Source organism: Eschrichtius robustus, chromosome 7 (assembly GCF_028021215.1).
Source record: "Eschrichtius robustus isolate mEscRob2 chromosome 7, mEscRob2.pri, whole genome shotgun sequence".
In the NCBI taxonomy this organism is placed as follows: Eukaryota; Metazoa; Chordata; class Mammalia; order Artiodactyla; family Eschrichtiidae; genus Eschrichtius; species Eschrichtius robustus.
In genome coordinates this window covers 10566235-10588201 of record NC_090830.1, presented here as the reverse complement: position 1 = coordinate 10588201, position 21967 = coordinate 10566235, and the positions used below count along the sequence as shown (strand labels likewise).

The following is a 21967-nucleotide window of genomic DNA, read 5'->3' as shown; positions in this document are numbered from 1 at the left end:
CCTTCCCAGGTTATTAAAATTAACAAGACCTCACCCTCAGGTTATTTCAGTAGGAATAAAAAAAAGGTTTTGGAGAACACTGTAAAAAAAAAGTACCATCTTAATTTTATCAGAGATTGTAAACTAGTTTGATAAAATGTAGTTTAGGGGACCAGGGAAAGACTTAAGTCAAATTCTAGTAATGCCATGAAATTCTCAAACTCTCCGGAGAAGCTGGGAGGAAGGGAGAAATAGGCAGAAAAGCCCAAGTGTATAAACCTCAACTCCAACAAAGTTTGGAATCACTCTCCTTTAGAGCACTGTCTCTGTAACGCAACAAGTAGGTGATATTGGGAGTTCCTTGAAAAACAGGGTTTCATGATCAGGTAAGTCTAAAAGCAGTAGGTTAAATGAAAACACTTCCTTAAAAAAACTTCTTAAAGTTTTTAACATGCGAACACTGAAACTCTAAGAAGGGGATGTGCTATATATAGCATTTCCAAAATATGTTTGGTAGTAAATTCCCAGAGCATTTCCAGGGACCAGTACTCTAGGACCTCATTTTGAGAAGCACTGTTCTATAGATTTTAAAACTCATCCCTTAAACGTTAAACTGATTTCTGTGAAAATAAAGGGTCATCAAAAAGGTGCATCAAAAATACACATTTGGGCCTTTTTAGGCCTTAAAAAGTTTCCTTTTTATTTTAAAGAAAAAATTTTCTCTTGGTGGGAAGTTCATTAAACGGGGCAGAAAACCTAATTATTGATTTTAAAGGTTTGGAGTGATGCAGTGGTTGGTTCTCAACCCAGATGAGTATTAAGATCACTGGCCACCTTTAAAAAAAGACCAGCATCCAGGTACCATCCCAGACCAATTAAATCTGACTGAGGGTGGGGCTGGAGTATTGACCACGGTTTTAACAATACCCAGATGATTCCACAGTGCAATGGGGTAGAGTGCACTGAAAGTGTAAGAGAGCCACAAAGGTCCAATTACATTAAAAGACCAAAAAAAAAAAAAGAAAAGAAATAAAAGGAAAAAAAAAAGAAAGCCACTAGTAATGGTTTCAAGCATTAAAGAAAAAAATCTTGGTTTTCTTCTTTAGACAAACCTCCAAGTCAGAAGTATTCATCTTCAGACTCAAGCTAAATTGTGTATGCAAAGATATAAGAATGCCTAACAAATCCTGTACATAAATCTGGCTAATGGACTTTTAATTCCTATAGGCAGAATATTCCCTTTTTTGGATGTCAATTTTACCCTTTCTGATAATACATGCTGGAGATATGTGTTTCGGTCAGGCATCAGAGACAGAAATGAACTAAAATTACTTAATCTTTTAGAAACAAAATCAAGGATTCACAAACTATGGCATTTTATTTCAGAGCCTTTGCTTACATTTGTACAATATATTACATAATTCTTCATTGTTTGCAGATCCTAATATATACTTTATAGCTTTTATTCTATAAGCTTTTCTTCAATGTTTTGCTGTCAACAAATCTTTACAGTCCTGTACAAATCTGAATAACTTGAAACCATTTTCAACAAAATTAGTTACTGTAAGCACACACTGCAAGACTGAAAATGCTTTTCTTAGAAAAGTTGAATGTAAAGGATTCTGACACGTTAGCATCTACAACAAAACGCTTCGAAATTCTCACGTCGTATTGCCAGAAAACAAATAAAACATGCCAGCCCCGTCCAAAAAAAGTACACAGAACTACAATTAAAACAGTAAAACAGTCTGTACAGTAAAGTACTGTGTATTAACAGTGCCAGGTATTAAATAGCTTGAATGAACACATCCGCAATATACAAATGTCTTACAAAGGTGTAGAATTAAATACAAGTGCCAAACAGAACAGAGATTGGAACCATACAACATAAAGTCAATACAGGTGAAAACAATTTTGCGTTCATTTTGGATTTTATACAAGGCATTTAATTTTTATAGGCCTACCACTCCGATTAGCTATTTATACTTAAAATAACAGCCATCCTTTTGAGACAGTTCATAGCAACAGCCTTGAACCATACCGATAAAGTTTACTTGTTCCTGAAGTCCTCTTGTTGTAGCTCATAATAAAATAAGCAATACAAATGAATTATCTGTATTTAAGGAAAAAGAAACATTTACAAGAAAACACAAAAATATAACTGTTATAATTCATTATGAATAAATATACACTTTGAACTGGCTAAGTACAATCTTTACACATTGTTTAAGATTTAATACAGTTTATTAGCCATTTTCTTTTTTCACACAATGTATTATATCAAAATTAAAAAAAAATACTGATTTATAGAAAAATGGCAAAGTACAGTAGTTCCATTCCAATTTGAAGGGGCGTGAAAAGCCACTGCAAGACCTTTTAGCCTAATTCAAACCTGTAAACATGTTCAGTCTTTTTTAAAGAGAATCTTTAATATTTGGTTATCAGGACTGATGTCTAATATCCTGTTAACTGCAGGTTCTGAATTTATTACATGTGCTTGAGTTATACAAGTAAAGCCACCCTAAGGTGACTTGCTTTAAAAAACAATTAGCTTGTACAAATGAAAATAGGTTCATATTTTTTCATAAATAAATGGAAAAATATCAAATGTTCCAGCTTTAACAAAATACAAGGGAATACACATACAGTAAGTTATCTTAACATGTTGTGGCCGCCCAATGACTACGCTTACTGTATTGTCTCTACAGGCAGTGAAAAGCCTCCATTTGCCACAGTGGAAGGCCTTCAAGTTACCAGACACACAATTCCCAGACAGGTTGGAAACAATTATTGCTTGAGGAAAAGCAGTTCATTGTACTTTTTCTTCATAAAAAAAGTGCACTTAAGTGCCAAGTCAGCTTGTCAAGAAACAATTTTTAAATATAAAATAGTGCTCGTCTGATTTTTTTTTTTTTTGTGCCACTGTGCAGTATAAAAAAAAGACGTGGCCCTCAACAGCCATTAAGTGCAAAGTGCTTTAGCAAGTCCTGCTGTCACCTGCACTCAACGGACATTCCATTCTGTGACGTGCTGGACATTGACGGTTCAGCTAATGTTAACATAACAGCAGCCGTTATGGAGCTGGACGAAGGTGAAGACGATGACGAGGATGTAGCAGCACCTGAGGCGAAAGGAAACCAACAGCTTAATAACACGCATATACAACAGCAGAAGGAAGTAAAGCACTCGTCCTCTAAACTAAAATTCTGCTGTCTTCTCCAAAATCATTTAGCTCACTACGAGAGCAGTCACTTCTTACAAGACCATAATGTAAAGAAAGGAAAACCTAGTGCATCTCAAGTAACGAGGCACTGCCAAATCACAGGAGAAGCAACGACAAGGGACAGGCCAGGGAACGCTCTTGCGTGCATCAAAGAGGAGAATGAATGGTGCTCTCAGTCTACAGAGACATGGAAATAAGACAGAAGACAGACTTCCGTAATAATGAAACAAATGTCAAAAAGATCTTTGAATTCAACAGGAAAAATCTGTAATGCATCCCACATCTTTTTCCCCCTCCCAATTCCCGTATGTTTCTGCTTCTGGAGTTCCTTATGAAATTAAATGGTGATGAGAAGGGAAAGCTAATTGCTTCTTAAAGTTGGGAAAAATAACTACTACCACACATCACATCATAACTACTGCATTTTCCTCCAGTTGGTTTATAAAGCAAATGACACATCAGTTGTTTTCCTCAAAGAAGTTCTCTCATTGTTATAAATCAGTGTTTGAAAACTTATTTTTTAAGGAATACATGCACAAAGTAAACGAAATCATTCAGTGCTGGGATACAAGGTGGAAAAGCTCATCTCCCTCTCATCCAGGACCCTCCTAACCCTCCAAATTCCCCTCCCCACTGTTACCAGCTGCTTCACAATCTTTAAAACTCCACAACAGGAACTGGCAAATTATTGCCCCACGGCCAAACCTGGCCTGCCTGTTTTTGTTAAGAAAATTTTATTGGAACACAGCTATGCCCGTTTCTTTACATCTTGCCTATGGCAGATTTCATAAGGTCAAGTAGTTCTAAAGAGACTATAAGGCCCACAAAGCCCAAAATATTTACTATCTGTCTCTACAGAAAATGTTTGCAACCCCGGCTCTAGAGGAATTTTTTCCGTAGAATCTAGAGATATGATATGCACATTTAAAATGAAAACCCTAGTAACTTCGCTTTTAAAAACACAAGTGGAAGCACAGTATAGAGTCTGACTCTTGGTTTTTACACTTAACAATCTGCGGAGATGTTTCCTTATCCGTACATACATAGATTTACCTCTTTTTCTTTTCAAAGCTGAACAGTGTTCCACTATATTTACGAATTGTAGCTAATCTAATTCCTAGTCTTTTGCTGTTACCGACATCGAATGAATGCTTTGAGCATTATAAATAAAAATTTAAACGTCTACTTATTTTTCACCAATGCCATATATTATTGGAGAATACAAGTTAACGATTTCTATCTGCTATTATAAATATTACCATAACAAACTTCTTTGCGACCACATATTCTTCCTTGGGACCTATTCTCAGAACTAAGAGTAGCTAGTTCTCCAAACACACAGTCAAAGAGCTTCCCAAGGTAACTGTGCCTGTGATACAGGCTACTTCATTGTATTATGCTTTGCTTTATTGCCCTTCAAAGATACTGGTTTTCTACAAATTGAAGGTTTGTGGCAACCCTGCATCCAGAAGTCTACTGCAGCATTTGTTCCAACAGTATTTGCTCACTCTGTGTCTCTGTGTCACATTTTGGTAATTCTCACAGTATTTCACAGTTTCTCATTATTATTATGTTACATCTGTTATGGAGATCTGTGAGCACAGATCTTTGACGTTACTATCGAATTGCTTTGGGATGCCATGAACCATGCCCATCTAAGACAGTGAACTTCTCTGGCTGTTGAAATGACAACAAAGATTCAGAATATCACATAAACTTAGGTAACAGAGCAGCAGCAGGGTCTGAGAGCACTGACTCAAATCTGGAAAGAAGTTCCACTGTGGGTAGTGCTTTCAAACAGCATTGCAGAGAAATTGCTTATGGAAGGAAGAGTCACTTGATGCAGCAAACTTCCTTGTTGTCTTATTTTAAGAAACTGCCACGGCCACCCCAGGCTTCAGCAACCACCACCCGGATCCGTCAGCAGCATCAACATCGAGGCAGGACCCTCCACCAGCAAAAAGATCACAATGACGGCTCAGATCATGGTTAGCATTTTTAACAATAAAGTATTTTTAACCGAGGTACGTACATCGTTTCTTTTTTCCGACATGATGCTGTTGCACACTTAACAGACTGCAGTATAGTGTAAACATGACTTTCATATGCACTGGGAAACCAAAAAATTCATGTGACTCATTTTATTGTGATATTTGCTTTATTGTGGTAGTCTGGAAAAGAACCCACAGCATCTCCGAGGTAGACCTGAGCTTTGTTTCGGCAGCCCCGGAAAACTAAGACAACGCCCTTCCCTCAGATTTTAACCTCCCTCACTTCCTCTGGTCATTTGGGTCTCAAAGAAAATGTCCCAGCCATTGGTAATCTAATGCAACCCACCCAATCACTGCCTTAACATTGCTCTAGTCTCTTCACAGTCTGAAACATTATTAGTTTTGGCGGAAAAGCAGACTGTAAGCTCTGTGAAAGTGAATATTATGGTTTGAGATAACTGTTTCTTTAGATAAATTTTCCCACTTTATAGATGAGGAAAATAAGCTAGAGGGATTAAAGAGTTTGCCTGAAGATACACAAACACAACTCACGTGAGCCCAACTGCACAGTCGCAAACTGCTTTATGTTTAAGTAAAGTAAGGTAAAAACACTTACTTTCTCTCTCTTTCTTCTTTAAACGCTTTCTCCTCCGATCAATGGAAGCTACTTCAGATTTTAATGACAGATAATGTTTTCTGATTTCTTGCAGTTTTTCTTGAAGAATTGTGATACGCTCAGCACTCGTCATATTCTCCAGGTCCGCTGTGAATTTAAAACTTTCATTAATATGCATTTGTGCACACAATTTTAATATATAAGAGAGAACATATAGTGTGGCTGTAAAATGAGGAAGACAGATAAACTAAAAATAGGCTTGTGGGGCTTCCCTGGTGGCGCAGTGGTTGAGAATCTGCCTGCCAATGCAGGGGACACGGGTTCGAGCCCTGGTCTGGGACGATCCCACATGCCGCGGAGCGACTCGGCCCGTGAGCCACAATAGCTGAGCCTGCGCGTCTGGAGCCTGTGCTCCGCAACAAGAGAGGCCGCGATAACGAGAGGCCCGCGCACCGCGATGAGGAGTGGCCCCCACTTGCCGCAAATAGAGAAAGCCCTCGCACAGAAACGAAGACCCAATACAGCCACGAATAAATGGATAAATAAATAAAAATTAAAAAAAAAAAAAAATAGGCTTGTAAACATTTGTGTGCCGAAGATTTTTTTTCCCTAGCCTAGAGCAATGCTCGGCACTAACACATGCACGGTATTTTTTGAATGAATGAGTGTGTAGAATTAAAGATCTTATGACCTAAACACAGAGGTTAAAAATTCCACATTTACCAAAAAAGAAAAATCCCGCATTCATGTACAGTATCACCACAGTACATTAATTTGCATTTTTTTTGAATGTTAGGACTGTGGATAAATTTTTGTCTTTTGTCCGCTTTTTGTTCTTTTTTTAAAGTTTCTCTCTTGATGCATGTCCCATCAACTTTTTTTGGCCGCAGCGCATGGTGCGTGGAACTTCCCAGGCCAGGGATGGAACCCACGCCCCCTGCAGGGGAAGCGCGGGGTCTCCACCACTGGACCGCCAGGGAAGTCCCCTCTTTTTGTTCTTTTTTAGATTCTTCTAATACTTTTAGGTTGGAGGAAAGCTTTCACACGCTCTAAAGCACTTTCAGTCCCCTAAGACTCCCTGCGTGAGAAACTGCGGTAGTCTCTTTTTCAGAAAACATCTTTCACGGCTAGTTCTCATGGATACAGAAGGGTGAGGAGCAGGATAACGGAGCGGCGCGCGCCCGTCACGCAGCTGCAGTGACCAGCGATTCGTGGCAGACGCCGCCTCACTTATGCCTCCACCCACTCCCCACCTCAACACCAGGCTTTTACAGCAAACTGCTGACACAGCAGAAATACCTCATCAACGCTGACGTGTGCCTCAAATGCCTTACAAGTTATCTTTCAGCAATTTTCTATTCAAATCAAGATCCAAATAAGCTATACTGCAGTGAATGGTTATGATGTCTCTCAGTCTGGTTACAGCCACTCTTCCAGAATTACTGGCATCAAGAATTACTAGGATGCAGTTTCTGCCGCTTAACTGCTGATTTAATGTATGTCACTTACACATCTGAAAACTCCATTTGTAAACTTTGGGTAATCGATTACTAGGTTCCTTGAGGTCAGGATCCTTATCACCATTCTTTCCACATTTTCCTGGAGACTGCGTCCTGGCGGGAGATTTGGTACCATGAGCCTTCATTCCACTGGAAACAGATTTGACGGGCTGAGCCTTAGTTACACTTTCACCAGCAGAAAGCTCTTCGCTATCACTACTATTTGCTGAAAAAAAAAAAAAAAAAAAAGAAAAAGAAAAAGAAAAGCATTAGTAAATAGAAAAGTAACAAAGAATCTGTCACAGATTTTAGTGGACAATTTAAAGTTAACCATTTGAATTTATTACTACAGTAAGCAACTTGCTTTACAGACCCTGCCTAAAAACCTGGAAAACCATTAAGTATAAACACAGCAGTATCTCAGTTAAGGAAAACAAAACCAAAAACTCTTCTTACCTGAATTGCCAATAACATATTTTTAAAAAACACTCAAACTAATCTTTCATTATACCTGGTAGACTATCAAATATACAGTAATTATTTAAATGGCTTTTAACTCTATTATGTTAATATATATAAAGTAGAATACAGCATCTTTTAAAATGACTCATAATGGAAACCTCTTAACTTTCATATTTTAAACTGTGTACAGATTGTGTAAATGTCACACTTTCCTACTCCTTTGGCCACAAACAGTGATCACAATCATCATACTTAATAAAGAATTCTTTGGGAATAAACTCTGAACTTTGATACATACAATGATTCCTTAAGAAACTCCTACATCATAGCTTGTTGACTAAAATAAACCATCAGTTTTACCCTGGTAAATATATTCAGTAATTTATAAAAAAAATTCAGAAGTCTATGTAATAATTATGTTACATCTGCCATTGCTGATTAAAGCCTCAGGACTACAATGGAAATGCTTAACACCTTGACATGTGAACAGGTTATGGGACTGGTATTTCCATAAATTACCTCTTTCTGAATACAAAGCATTATTGTAGATTCTATGAGAGTTAATTCACTTTACTAAATTATTCTCAGAGAACTGTTTCCTCATTCTGATTTAACAAGATGTAAGCCCAATAATTAAAATGGGAGAATATGCGGTCAACTGCTATTATCTCTCAATTATACGAATGTTAATTGACTTACTGAAGATGAGCCCTCTTAGAGAATGTCATTTAAAAGTCTTGAAGATAAAAACATCAGAGTGTAATAAAAAACACTCTGAATATCCTGTCAGTTACTCCAAATAAGTGATCAATTTGGCATCAAATTTATCGATTTTCATTTCCTGATTCTTCATTTAACAACCAAAAAAAAAAGTATAGTTAAGCTCTAAAAGCCTGAGAAGTGTTCCAGATAGGAAAGACACACAGCAACTCCTCCCACTGTGGTGTTCTGGGAATAAAGAATCTCCACCACTCTTTTATACATACGTTTAAAGAATCCCTTCCCAGTCCTCCCACTGCTGCTCTGGAACCCCTGGCAACTCCTAGCTAAGCCACCCAAGGCTTGGGCCCACTCTGATGCAGTGGTCTGCCTCAGCTTGGCTTTCATGGCCTTGCTGAACACAGCCGCCCGGGGCCCCAAAGGATGCCATATTCACCGCCTGGAAGTCATATGGGCTCAGCAGAACCTCGGGGAACTGGCCGCATAACCCTTTTCTGCACTGAAGTGCAGCCAAGCCGGCCGATAGCAAAGGTCAGGCAGTGGAGGTGGCAGGAGTCTCCTGGAAGAGCAGCAGGAGGTCAGTGTGGGACACCTGAAAAGAAATTCTTTACATATTTTCTGCTTCTTACTTTGTCTACAAAAGAGAGATAAAATGTGCAGCTCTCAGGAGAAATACAGTATATATATTCCTGTAGGTTGATAAACAGAATCATTGCTAAAGTCATGAGTTACAACATATTTAACCAGAGTAGTCTTACAGCTGCTCTTAGATACATAGTTTAGGATACCGAAGATAAAGGTAGTGCACGGGAGTTACTGGATTTACAGCTCTAAAGCTATCTTGATTGTTCTCTTCCAGGCTGATTTTGCCTGGAAGAACTACAAAGCAATCAATTTCCTTGTAATAAAAATAATATATAATTCAAGCATTTCATAATATGTAATATATATAATGGCAAAAGAACTGTTGAACATAAAAGTAACGAAGATGTTGATGTTTATATTATATTGGCTACTATTTTTTAAAAGATTACCTGATTATTCATCAGCAATCAGTACCACTGCTGAATAATAAACTGCTCAATCCTAGAATTTACCTAGGATCAAAAGACTTCTGTGTGATTTGGGGGGGTGGGGGGGGGGTGGTTAGAGACGAAATCAAAATATTAACTGTCCCGTATCCTGAATACTCTTTTCTTAATGGGGAAAAAACATATCCACCATTATCTTTATATTTAAAAAATTTAGAGATTTCACACTTACTGCCTTTGCCTTTCTTTTTGTTGTTTACCACTGTTGCTTTATGGCTTCGTTTCTGCTTTTTTGATGAACTTCCTCCTCCCTGAGCTTCTTTCACTCTTTTCTGACCTGTACAGGCTTTGATGGGAAAGAAATTATTAAGTAACACGAAATAAAATCAAGCTTGCCCCAGGTATAAATTAATTCCACATTCTAGAAGAATAGACCAATTCTGAGACTATACGTGTTCTTTATGAGATTTATAATTTGTCATAGAAATTACTAAAATTTTTAAAATAAATCGTCATTAATGAGCTGAATTATTACACATAATTAGAGTTTTTTAAAAAGCAAAGTATGCACTTCCTTCTTAGAAAAATCAGATATAAACTGAATATAGTTCTCAATATAGTACTGGGAGTTTATGAGTCTAGTAATTCAAGAAAAGGTATATGCTGAAAACAAAAGCTGAAGTTTGTTAAAATTCAATAAAACCAAAATATTAAGATTTAATTACAGGTTAAAATAGTCATTATATGTATTATAATGATATTAATGAAAATTTTAATGATATAATATTAATGGAATACATTTTAGTATTAATTCACACTTAATTATAATAACAAATTTATTATAAAGACAATTTATTATAAATTTACAACAACAAGAACTTAGCTCCCAGGGCAATGGTTAACACGTATACCATTTACAGATCTAGCATAGTAGTTCTAAGAAACGTTCCATCTTCTTGGCAGGAAGTTATTCCAAAATATTATAAGTGTCTCCCGTTCTTCAAGGACGAGCCCAAGTCCTACCTTCCCCGATGCCCAGCCTTCAATGATCAATCACTACTCCAAACTATAGTTTCTCAGCTACTAATCTGATCCTCAGCATCTGCTGTGATTCTGTATCTTACTAATTATATGCATTGTTTCTCAGACTATACAGTAATCTTTTTCCTGAGATTAATAAAGTCTTATCTCTATTCCATTCCAAAGTCAGATACTATAACGATACAATATAATTAATACCATGATAAAATTATGCCATGTTTGTTTTAAAAACAAAATGTTTCTTAGTCCTGTTACAATGGTAAAATCAACCATGAATATACAAGACATGGCTTCGTTGGTAAAAAATGGAACAGGCTATTAAATGTTTTGTTTGCAACTTCTCAGTTTTCTTTTTTTTTAATGGGTTACATCTAATAGATAACTTTTCCTAATGCTCTTTTAATATAACAAAGCGAAACATAAAGAAAGTGATTTAGATATTATCTATATTAAAGTACAGAATCTTAAAAACAATTGCCAGATTTCTCTCCAAGAGTTTAATTCTGAAACTTTCAGCTACAAGAAATAAAAAGCTTACTGTAGGCTAAACTGGAAGGCAATCCTAAATCTAAATTGTAAAACTTACGCTTTTACTTTTTTTTATTTAATGGCCGTGCCGGGAGGCATGCAGGATCTTAATTCCCTGACCAGGGATCGAACCCATGCCCCCTGCAGTGGAAGCACAGAGGCTTAACCACTGGACCGCCAGGGAAGTCCCTTACATTTTTACTTTTAAAATCAAGTGAATTCTGGGACTTCCCTGGCGGTCCAGTGGTTAAGAATCCGCCTTCCAATGCAGGGGACGCAGGTTCAATCCCTGGTAAGGGAACTAAGATCCCACATGCCGCAGGGCAACTAAGCCAGTGCACCACAGCTACAGAGCCCATGCGCCCTGGAGCCCACGTGCCACAACTAGAGAGCCCGTGAGTTGCAACCAATGAGCATGAGCACTCTGGAGCCCGCCTGCCACAAGTAGAGAGAATCCCGAGTGTCACAACTACTGAAGCCCGCACACCTGGAGCCCGTGCTCCACAACAAGAGAAGCCACCGCAATGAGAAGCCCACGCACCGCAACGAAGAGTAGCCCCCGCTCACCGCAACTAGAGAAAGCCCGTGCGCAGCAACGAAGAAGACCCAACGCAGCCAAAAATAAATAAATAAATTTATAAGAAAAAAAAAACGTTTATCATATTATAGTTGAAAGCCTCTCTAATCATCTGTGATAAATGCTTCTTTCATTTTGAGGATTACTCTATTTATGCCTGGATAATTCAGTTCCATGAGATAGTATGGCACACAAACACAATCACAGTAGCTGTGTGTGTGAATGTACAAAAAAAAAAAAAATATTGCAACTATATTTTTTACTTAATTTTTTAAAATGTTTTAAGTCAAGATTTGTGTGATAATGTTATGTCAATTATATCTCAAGGAAACTAGAAAAAGGAAAAAAAAAGGTTTGTGTGAGAAAACTTGGAACTAACTAATTTGGTCTGGATCATATCTCTTTTTTAAGTTTAGCTAAAAACCTGAAGTTAGCATAATAAAATCTGGTATGTTATATAAAATACATACCCTAGTGCTGTTATCTTTATACTGGAAAAGTGTGTTTCAAAGCCAAGTGTCAGCCTAGAGCATATTAATTTAAAGACACCTGAGTGAAGTGGTTCCTAAGTAAAATGATGACAAAAGTACAGCTACGGCACCATCAAAAAGGCACTAATACTTTCGGGAAGTACTAATTTCAACTTCACGGAAAAATCAAGAGTATTACTATAGGTTATTAACAGAGACACTGGTCCTTCAATTTGGAAGCTCTGCATCTAAGAAAGCATCAAATTCCTTTACAAAGGCTTGAAAATCAGTTTGGCACGGTTGTCTGAGGAAAGCAGTGCCTGCAGAGCTGGCTGCTCCAACCCCCCACACGCAGTGCTTGGTTAAGGGTGGAGGGGTCTGTCAGTAAATCAAAATGTTTGTGAGAAACTGCACACGGCAAGTGCAAAAACAATGTTACACAAGTATGCTTAAGCCGCTCACGCCATGCAGTCACTCAGTGCATCGTGAGTTCTCAGGGAGGTCTGGATGTGGGCCTGGGTGCAGTTTCTAGCACGTGTCTGGTCCGCTGTGAAGCGGCACGGGCGGCTGAAACAGAGGACACTCAAGTCTTCCCAAGCTTTTAAACACACTCCACTCTTCCTCACCACAAATTGCCTCCCAAATTTCCGTTCCTGCCACGTTCACACAAGTACTCCGTGTGAACACCTCACGCTCGTAACGCGAGATGCGATAAACCCGTGAGGCAGCGGAGCCCTGCGCCTCACCTTTCTCGGGCTGCTCCGCGTCGGGCTGATTACTGCTGCTGGAGCTCACGCTGGCGTCGAAGCCCGCGGGCGAGCCGTTCCCTTCCGACTGCAGGTCCTGGAGCTCCCCGGCCACGCTGTCCACTTCGATCGTGCTATCAGTCTCACTCTTGATACTGCGGACTTCTTCTTGGTTTGGGGCCAGCGGCTCCGACACGGTTACGGAAGACGGCTGCCGACTGGCCTCTGTCACGGTAACTGAGGAAGGCGACTCGGGTGTCGTGGGAGGGGTGTTGAGCACTGAGTTACTGCCACTACTGGGAAATTCCGATTTTTTGTCACTGACCTCCGCCGGCTTTTCCTCGGCGGGCTTGCCGTCGGCACCGGGCGGCGGCGGGGCGGCCAGCTCCGCGCCGGGGGAGCAGCTCTCCTCCTCGGCCACGGTCTGCAGGGACCCCTCCACCGGCCCCTCCTCCGGGGCAGGATGCGGCGGGGAGGCCGCAGCCTCGGTGTCGGAGTCGGAGAAGAGCTCCTTCAGCGTTTTCTTAGGCCACTGTCCCTGAATACTTGACCAGACATCTTTTCGATCTTTAGCTCTGCTGTTCTGAAGTCTTTCATCAGAGTTATTTAAAAGTTTTATCCTTTTTTCGGCAACTTCTGAAAATCCTGAATAGAAACCAGTTGTCCGCAGAGACTTTCTTTTCTCCTCCAAACCATTGTATTTCTTCGTTGGTGTCGTCTTTGCTTTTGATTTTTCCTCTTCATCTTCATCTGAAGTGCTGCTGCTACTGTTTTCCATGCAGAGGGAGTCTTTGTTCTTGGCCTTCTCTTCCTTTTTGCCAGGTGACCCGGTTTTTAAACACTCCTCGGTATTGCAATACCTCCTCTTACCACGTTTTACCGGTGGTTTTGAAGATTTATCTGCGGTGTCCTTCTTGACATCCTTCCTCTTTTTTGTGACTTCATCTTCTTCCTCATAATCAGTATCTTCAGATAATCCTTCTATATCTTTTCTTAATCTTTCTGGAGATTTCGACATGGATTTGGCTATTACCAAATCTGCATGGACTTTGTTTTCTTCTAGCAAAGATGAATTGTTCTGTTCCTCCTTTGAAATAAGATCATTTCTGGTGTGGGTCAAATGATCAGCCTTAGATTCTGCTTTGCCGTTGTTATCTAAGTCTTGAACGCCTGTCTCATCCTCCTGCTCACTGTCTTCAGCAGAACTTTCAGAAGCTAGAAAAGAAAGAGAAGACAATGAGTGTGATCAGAACACCAGCAACGTCTTCTCTGTGCCTGCGAATATAAACATGGATTAGCTCCTACGTTTATAACTACCCCAGGCTGCTAGGTTTTATCCTCGTTTTACAAGTGAGGAAACTGAGCTTCAGAAAGTGAAGACATTCACCCAATGACGGAAATGTTCCATATCATGACTATACTGGTAGTGACACTACTGAATACTTCTGCCAAAACTCATCAAATTGTAAACATAAAAGTTCGTGACTTTTATTGTTTTAAATTATACCTCAATAAAGCTGATTATAAAAAAGGAAGAATTTTCTACAAATTTATGAGCACAAAACAGGGGAGTTAGGATGTAGTCCCAGGTTGTTCTAACTCCAAAGTCTATATTCTTATAAAAGTGTAGCCTTCATTTTTAATGTAGCAATGATCATTCCAAGATTTTGTGAACAATGTATTTCCATGGTAGATGCTTCAAAGAACAACACAATTAAGTAACTTAGACTTTATATAAACGTATCTACAGAATTTATTTCTTAAATGTTCATTTTAGTAAATAAATTCAATTAACCATTAAAAAATGATAGCTTTTATTACAATTTTAACATACCATTTATTGAGAAACTGTTACATGTCAGGTACCTTGAAATGCTCTGCACAGATCATCTCACTCAATCTCGCCATAACCCTATGAACGTGTCATTAGCCCCATTTTATAGTTTCAGAGACTAGGATTTAGAGAGGCTAAGTAAACGACCCCAAAGAGCTAAAATAAGTCAAGATCAAATCTAAATCTAAGTCGTCTGACTCCAGAATTTAGAATCTTCACTACGCTACACTCTACTGAGAAGTCCATGTATATTCTTTAGCTAAATTTGCTAAAAGTAAAAAATAATTGATACAGTTAAGATGGTTAAAAACATTTAATCTTTTCAATGTGTTCCTAAATAACTGAATTTTAAAAATTATTCAAGCAATACATATACATGGTTAAAACAAATTTAGACTCATAATAAAACACCAAAAGCTCTTTTCTTCCCTCCCCAGCCTCCAAAATGTTGTAACTATTTCCTCTGATAGTTACTATCGTTACCTCTTAATAATATACCATTCGTTGATACGTATTAAGCAGTGAGGATTTTCTCTCTTATTAATAATGCCTCTACTCCCTTCTGCCACACTTTCTATATAAGTGGTGTTGGGAAGTTGGACAGCCGCATGTGAATCAATGAAGTTAGAACACACCCTCACTCCATACACAAAAGTAAACTCAAAACGGCTTAAAGACTTAAGTATAAGACATGACACCATAAAACTCCTGGAAGAGAACACAGGCAAAACATTCTCTGACATAAATTGTACCAGTGTTTTCTTAGGTTCATCTCCCAAGGCAACAGAAATAAAAGCAAAAATAAACAAATGGACCTAAGCAAACTTACAAGCTTTTGCACAGCAAAGGAAACCACAAACAAAACGAAAAGACAACCTATGGACTGGGAGAAAGTATCTGCAAATGATGCAACGGACGAGGGCTCAATTTCCAAAATATACAACTCAATAATAAAAAAAAAAAAACAACCCTACTGAAAAATGGGCAGAAGACCTAAACAGACATTTCTCCAAAAAAGACATACAGATGGCCAATAGGCACACGAAAAGATGCTCAACATCACTAATTATTAGAGAAATGCAAATCAAAACTACAATGTGGTACCACCTCACAGCAGTCAGAATGGCCATCATTAAAAAGTCTACAAATAACAAATGCTGGAGAGGGTGTGGAGAAAAGGGAACCCTCCTCCTACACTGTTAGTGGGAATGTAACTTGGTCCAGCCACTGTGGAAAACAGTATGGAGGTTCCTTAAAACGACTAAAAACAGAGTTGCCATATGATCCAGCAGTCCCACTCCTGAGAATATGTCCAGAGAAAACTATAATTTGAAAAGATACATGCACCCCAATGGTCATAGCAGCACTATTTATAACAGCCAAGACATGGAAGCAACCTAAATGTCCACTGACAGTGACTGGATAAAGAAGATGTGGTACATATATACAATGGAATGCTACCCAGCCATAAAAAAAGAATGAAATAATGCCATTTGCAGCAACATGAAGAGACCTAGAGATTATCATACTAAGCAAAGTAAGTCAGAAAGAGAAAGACAGATATTGATACCATATGATATCACTTATATGTGGAATCTAAAATATTACACAAATAAATTTATTTATGAAACAGAAACAGATTTCACAGACATAGAAAATAAGCTTATGATTACCAAAGGGGAAAGGGGGTGGGGAGGGATAAGTTAGGAGTTTGGGATTAGCAGATACAAACTACTATATATAAAATAGACAACAAGGTCCTGTATAGCACAGGGAACTATATTCAAAATCCTGTAATAAACCATAATGGAAAAGAATATGTATATGTATAACTGAACCACTTTGCTGTACTCGGAAACTAACACAACGTTGTAAATCAACTATACTTCAGTTAAAAAAAAAAAAAAAAAAAAAAGAATAAAATCAGAAACATAAGATATTGTACAAGAACAGAATTGTATAAAGCATGCAGAAAACAGAGTTCTTGCAAATTAAAAACATTACAGCTGTCAATAAGCATTATAGCAGTAAATTAAACAGTAAAAGGATTAAAAGATAAAGAAAATTTGAGAAAATTTCTAAGAAATTAGAGGAAAAAGACAAAAGAATAAGTAATATGTCCCCACCAAAAGATAAGAATATTAGAGTATACTGCAGAAGGTTCAATAGCAATATAACGGCAGGTCGAGAGACAGAGAGAGAGAGAGAGAGAGAGAGAGAACAGTGAAATGCAGAGGAGGAAATCAAGAAAATAATTCATAAAAACTATCTGGAACAGAGAGACACAAGTTTCTAGAATGAAACAACTTAGTACACACCACAGCAGATAAAAATACATCCACACAAGGTATAATCTCTGTGAAATTTTAGGACATTAGAAACAAAGATTCAAGATTCCAGAAAAAGGGAAAGGCAAAAACAAGCAATAAAACAAGTCACATACAAAGAATCAGAAGCTAGAAGAGCTCTGGACTTCACAGAAATAACACTGTAAGCAAAAAAACAGTGGAACAATGTCAATAAAATAATTAAGGAAAAACGTCCAACCCCGCTAAACCACGAATAAAGATATTTTCAGGTATGGACAGTCTCTAAAAATGTACCTTCCCTCTTAGTCACTTGTTCTTAAAATTTACTAGAGAATGTGTTCCACCACAATGAGTATACCAAAGAAGGTTAAAAAAAAAACCATCAGATATCCAAAACAAAGAAATTCTAGGGACCACTTTGAAGAGAGGGCTCTAAAAAGTTCCCAGGAAGAGAACTGTGCATCAGATGTAGAAGGAAACCAGTCCAGACCATGCAGTGTATCTCCAAAGGAAGTCATATGGAGGGCTATCATCACCAAGACGCCTCCTGCCATCAACTAGATTCTTTGTATGTATTTTAGCTTGCTTCCACCATTTGGTGATGAAATTCCAGCTCTCCCCTCAATGTCTTGTGTGCCACTACCTGAATCGGATAATGACGGATAATGATGTCATTTTACCCGGCAGAAACATTTTGTTTTGACCTACACCTGAAAGCTAGGAGTATATTTGGGAAGGCTAGAATCAGAAGATACAGAGGACCTTCCTACTCCCACTGAACTTATTCCTTTTGTTCATCCTCTGAGACTACGTCAGATATTCTTGTGGGGAGCCCCGATGTCTCCCAGAAAGGCCTCATTACCTTGCCCCACTGAATTCCCTTCCAGAGGCTTTTGTAGACTCACAAAGAAGCTTAATATGACCTAGAGAGTCTGTTCCAGATAACATTCTCAGGGAGCCTTCATCTAAGTGGAAATACTGCCTTTTTTACATAGCTAGGTTTACGCTCGCCACGGTTTTAAGAAAACTAAATAATATCCTCTTTAGGAATATATATAGGTTTAATGTAATTCTAAAGAAAAGTACAAGAATGATTAAGTCAGAATATTAATTACTTTTCAGGGAGACATAACTATTTTAAGTAAATACTACTTGTTCACCACTGTGGTAGACATACAATATCATTATTCTTTAAATTATACATATATTTCCATATACTGTTCTGTATATCTGATATAGTAGAAAATTATGAAAAATGAACTTTAGAATATTTAGATATTTACAAATAATAAATATAAATATCCATCTGAAATAAGAGACGAAAACAATTTCCATTATATTCAAAATCAATAAAAATCCAAACTCTCTTAAGTTATAAGAAATGTAAAGTGTTTTTTTTTTTTTTAGGAAATGTAAAGTAGTTTTATGGAGATACATTCTTTTACTTCATTTGATAGATCAGATTCTCTCTTCCCTGCCAGTCAGATTTACAAAAATCTTCCCCTCCAGTACTCATCACCTTTATTATTTGTTAAACTTCATTCTGCCTTAAACATTAAGCACTCAGGACATCATAAAAGAGATCATAATAAATATAATCAAGATAAGCAAAGTTTGGTATTCTTTACAAAAAGTTCAGTATAATTTTATAGTCTGATATTGCATAATACAAACTATGTTTTACATGGCTACAGAAAGGATGGTACCTGAAAAAAACACAGTAATAGTACTAGAGGTTGAATATTAAATTTTAACTAAAATCTAATGGTGCCCTCAGATCTACTAATAACAGAAATATTTCCAAGCCTCAATCAATGGCTGATTTTATTTCAAGTAATAAGAGAGTCAACAAAGTTCTGGTTCAATTAAAAAAAGAGAATTTGATACTGTCACTGAATTACCTTTACAGAATTTGGTTTATAAAAATTAACACAAACAAAAATTAAAACAAATACTTGCATGCAACAGGATGCTTGTTATGCTTACCTTGAAGTCCATTAAGGATAGAAGTGATTTCTATGGATTTAATATGAGCTGTATCAGAGTTTTTGGCATCAGTAAGATCCAATTTGGATACCATTTCAGGAGATGGATTTGTCTGAAATGGTGGTTTTGACAAGCGCCGAAGTTTACAGTTCTTAGGAGAATACTTTTCATCTTTGTCTTTTTCTTTGTCTAATTTATTCTAGGTTAAGGAAAAAAAAACGTATCCCATGTTAGCCATAATACATCATGAGGCATTTATTAGTAACAATGTTAAAACTCATTTTTAACTCAACGTTACAGACTATTATTAAAAAACATAAAAAGAAAGAATACAAAAAGGCCCACAAAACAGTCAGAAATGTTTTTTCAAAGTTATTTAACAAATACTACAGGATGAGAAATAAGTTTTTGTCTAATATTTGTATTTTAATAGTGGAAATAAATTAGCAATCAGATAGGCAATTAAGACTAGCAAACTTCCATACTGCTAAAAATTGGTGTTACAAATTCTGTAAAAATTAAATCAAAATAGGCTTAAATTAAATATTCACTAAAAAATACAGAAACATAATTTCAAGCTGGTAGTTCTAAAACCTGTAAGATTCTCAATATAAAATGAGAGTTGGGAATGACACAACTTCAAATATCTTCATTCAGTTGATAGCTGGGAGTAACAAACAAATGACTTGCTATAAAGTCAAGTCGGTGGGGCAACCTTCCTGTATCACTGATAATGTTTCAGGAAAAAATGAGAAATTTTCTGAAATTCTCTATTTACGAATAGATGAGCAGAGGTTAATATATTTCTTGGAAACTATTTTTTAAATTTGTTTTAAAAATAATTTATAGGACTTCCCTGGTGGCACAGTGGTTAAGAACCCACCTGCCAATGCAGGGGACACAGGTTTGAGCCCTGGTCCAGGAAGATCCCACATGTCACGGAGCAACTAAACCCGTGCGCCACAACTACTGAGCCTGCGCTCTAGAGCCCGTGAGCCACAACTACTGAGCTCTTGTGCCACAACTACTGAAGCCTGTGGGCCTAGAGTCGGTGTTCCACAACAAGAGAAGCCACCGCAATGAGAAGCCCACGCACCGCAACAAAGAGTAGCCCCCACTCACGGCAACTAGAGAAAGCCCACACACAGCAAAGAAGACCCAACGCAGCCAAAGATAAATAAATAAATAAATTAATTAATTCTTTTTAAAAAATTTATAGGAAAAATAATTTAGACAAGCTTCTAAATGATAATGTAGAGCACTACGTACAAGTAAACAATTCTGAAGTCCTGTTATATAGTGAGAATACAGAACGTGAGTGGCTATTTTCACAATTCTCCCAAAGATGGTACATAATTAGTATCATTCTGGATACACAGAGGAGAAGTTATTCTGTTTAGGGTAGTGGTTCTCTAAGTGTGGACTCTGGCCCAGCGACATTAGCATCTTCTGGGAATTTGTTAGAAGTGAAAACTCCTTGAACCAGACTCAGATCTAGTGAATCAGAAACGCTGGGGATGGGGCCAAGCAATCTGAGTTTCAACAAGTCCTTCAGGTGACTGTAACACATGCTCAAGTGTGAGCTCCACTGACTTAGAGCACCTGGGCTGAATTCTCTGGATGCACTGAGGCGGCTTTTGTGTAGGAAGACTACCAAAACCTCTCAATGATTAGTGCTGTTCTCATTTTCCTATTCTTGCCAGCCTTTTCATCACTTTATACCAGAGATCATAATACACCATGCATTATGAAGGCAGACATAGTCTACCCCATGCAAATTTCAAATATGGCTTTTAACGCCTATCAGAGGACAGCCTTGAAAATAGTGGTTCTCACAGTCAGATGAGATCGAGTGATGGGTATACAATATTAAATATTTTCTAGGAAGCTTTTTCAAAATTCACATGCCTCTTCCCTTATGACCAAGAATTTTAAATGCCTGGAAGGGGCCGAGAACTAAATTGAGAACTAAATAAATATTTAGAAAAAATTCCCCAAGTGTAATATTCTAACATTGCTTCTCCTACCCCTACCCTATCTTCTACCTGAGAAATACTACTTCTAAAACTTGCTCTGTGTAAGGAAACTGGCTTTTTAGTGACACACACACACAGCTCTTCTAGTAGCTTAGAGCAATGCTAAATGTAGCATGACTTCCAATAAAGACCAAGAGTGTCCTTAGTTGTAGCTACTGAGTTGCTATACCAAAACTTTAAAAATATGGACCCAATTTCACAGTGAGAAAAGAATAATCACTCTAGGGGAAACCTTTCAGTATTTAGGGCCACTAGGGTATCATTTAGCCAGAAAGTAAATAGCTCCTCACTTTTAATATGAAAATTGAATTTCAGGAGAACTATTAAACACTTCAACTATATATACCATTCAAAGTATTAAAGAGCCATTACAAAGATTAAAAAATATTCTAAAACCTAGTTAATGGTTCTACTTTCTAATAAAACATTAGAAAGATTTAGTCTTAGAATGAATAAGCGTAATTCTATCATACATAAAAGTAACCTTAATTTCCATACAAGCTCATTAATAGATCCCCACAGTATCTATGTAGAGTTTGCCTAATAGGGTCTTGTGAACACATTCTAAGGCACTACCTATATAGTCAGAGAAAGATGAAGAAAAAAGAAGAGCTTCAGATAGGCTCTCCTCTGCCTTCAGACACCTCCTTCTCTTCCTCTAATGGTTTACAGCTATTACAGTAACCCCAGGGATCCCAGCCACACAACTTAATGACTCCTAGTTGGAGACCAGAGGTGTAGGAAACAGTTGAAATGGGTAAGTGCAATCTGGCTGAGTGGACTTATACAATGTCGGAACTGAAAAAGCCTCAAAGATCATTTAGTACTGTTTTCAAAATGCCTTTCCATAAGCTGACAATCTTAATTGTACGCAAATCTAGCATTTGATAAATCTGCTATTTCAGGAGAGTATTTCCAA

At 37.7% G+C, this 21967-nt stretch overlaps 1 protein-coding gene across 5 annotated transcripts in view; it reads right to left on the bottom strand.

Annotated features, from left to right (window-relative positions):
• Positions 1–1359: 1359 nt before the first annotated feature.
• ARID4B (AT-rich interaction domain 4B) overlaps positions 1360–21967 on the bottom strand; it is a 127724-nt gene continuing 107116 nt past the window's right edge. For 4 of the 5 annotated variants that reach the window (XM_068547583.1, XM_068547586.1, XM_068547587.1 and 1 more), the window contains 6 exons: positions 19013–19211; positions 12884–14098; positions 9754–9867; positions 7319–7534; positions 5810–5956; positions 1360–3100 (listed from right to left, as the gene is read on the bottom strand). In XM_068547583.1, the coding sequence (XP_068403684.1) occupies positions 2973–3100; positions 5810–5956; positions 7319–7534; positions 9754–9867; positions 12884–14098; positions 19013–19211 (2019 nt within the window). In that variant the 3' untranslated portion in view covers positions 1360–2972. Of the gene's footprint in view, positions 3101–5809; positions 5957–7318; positions 7535–7558; positions 9083–9753; positions 9868–12883; positions 14099–19012; positions 19212–21967 lie in introns of those variants that run through there. The other variant, XM_068547588.1, reaches the window with a different exon arrangement.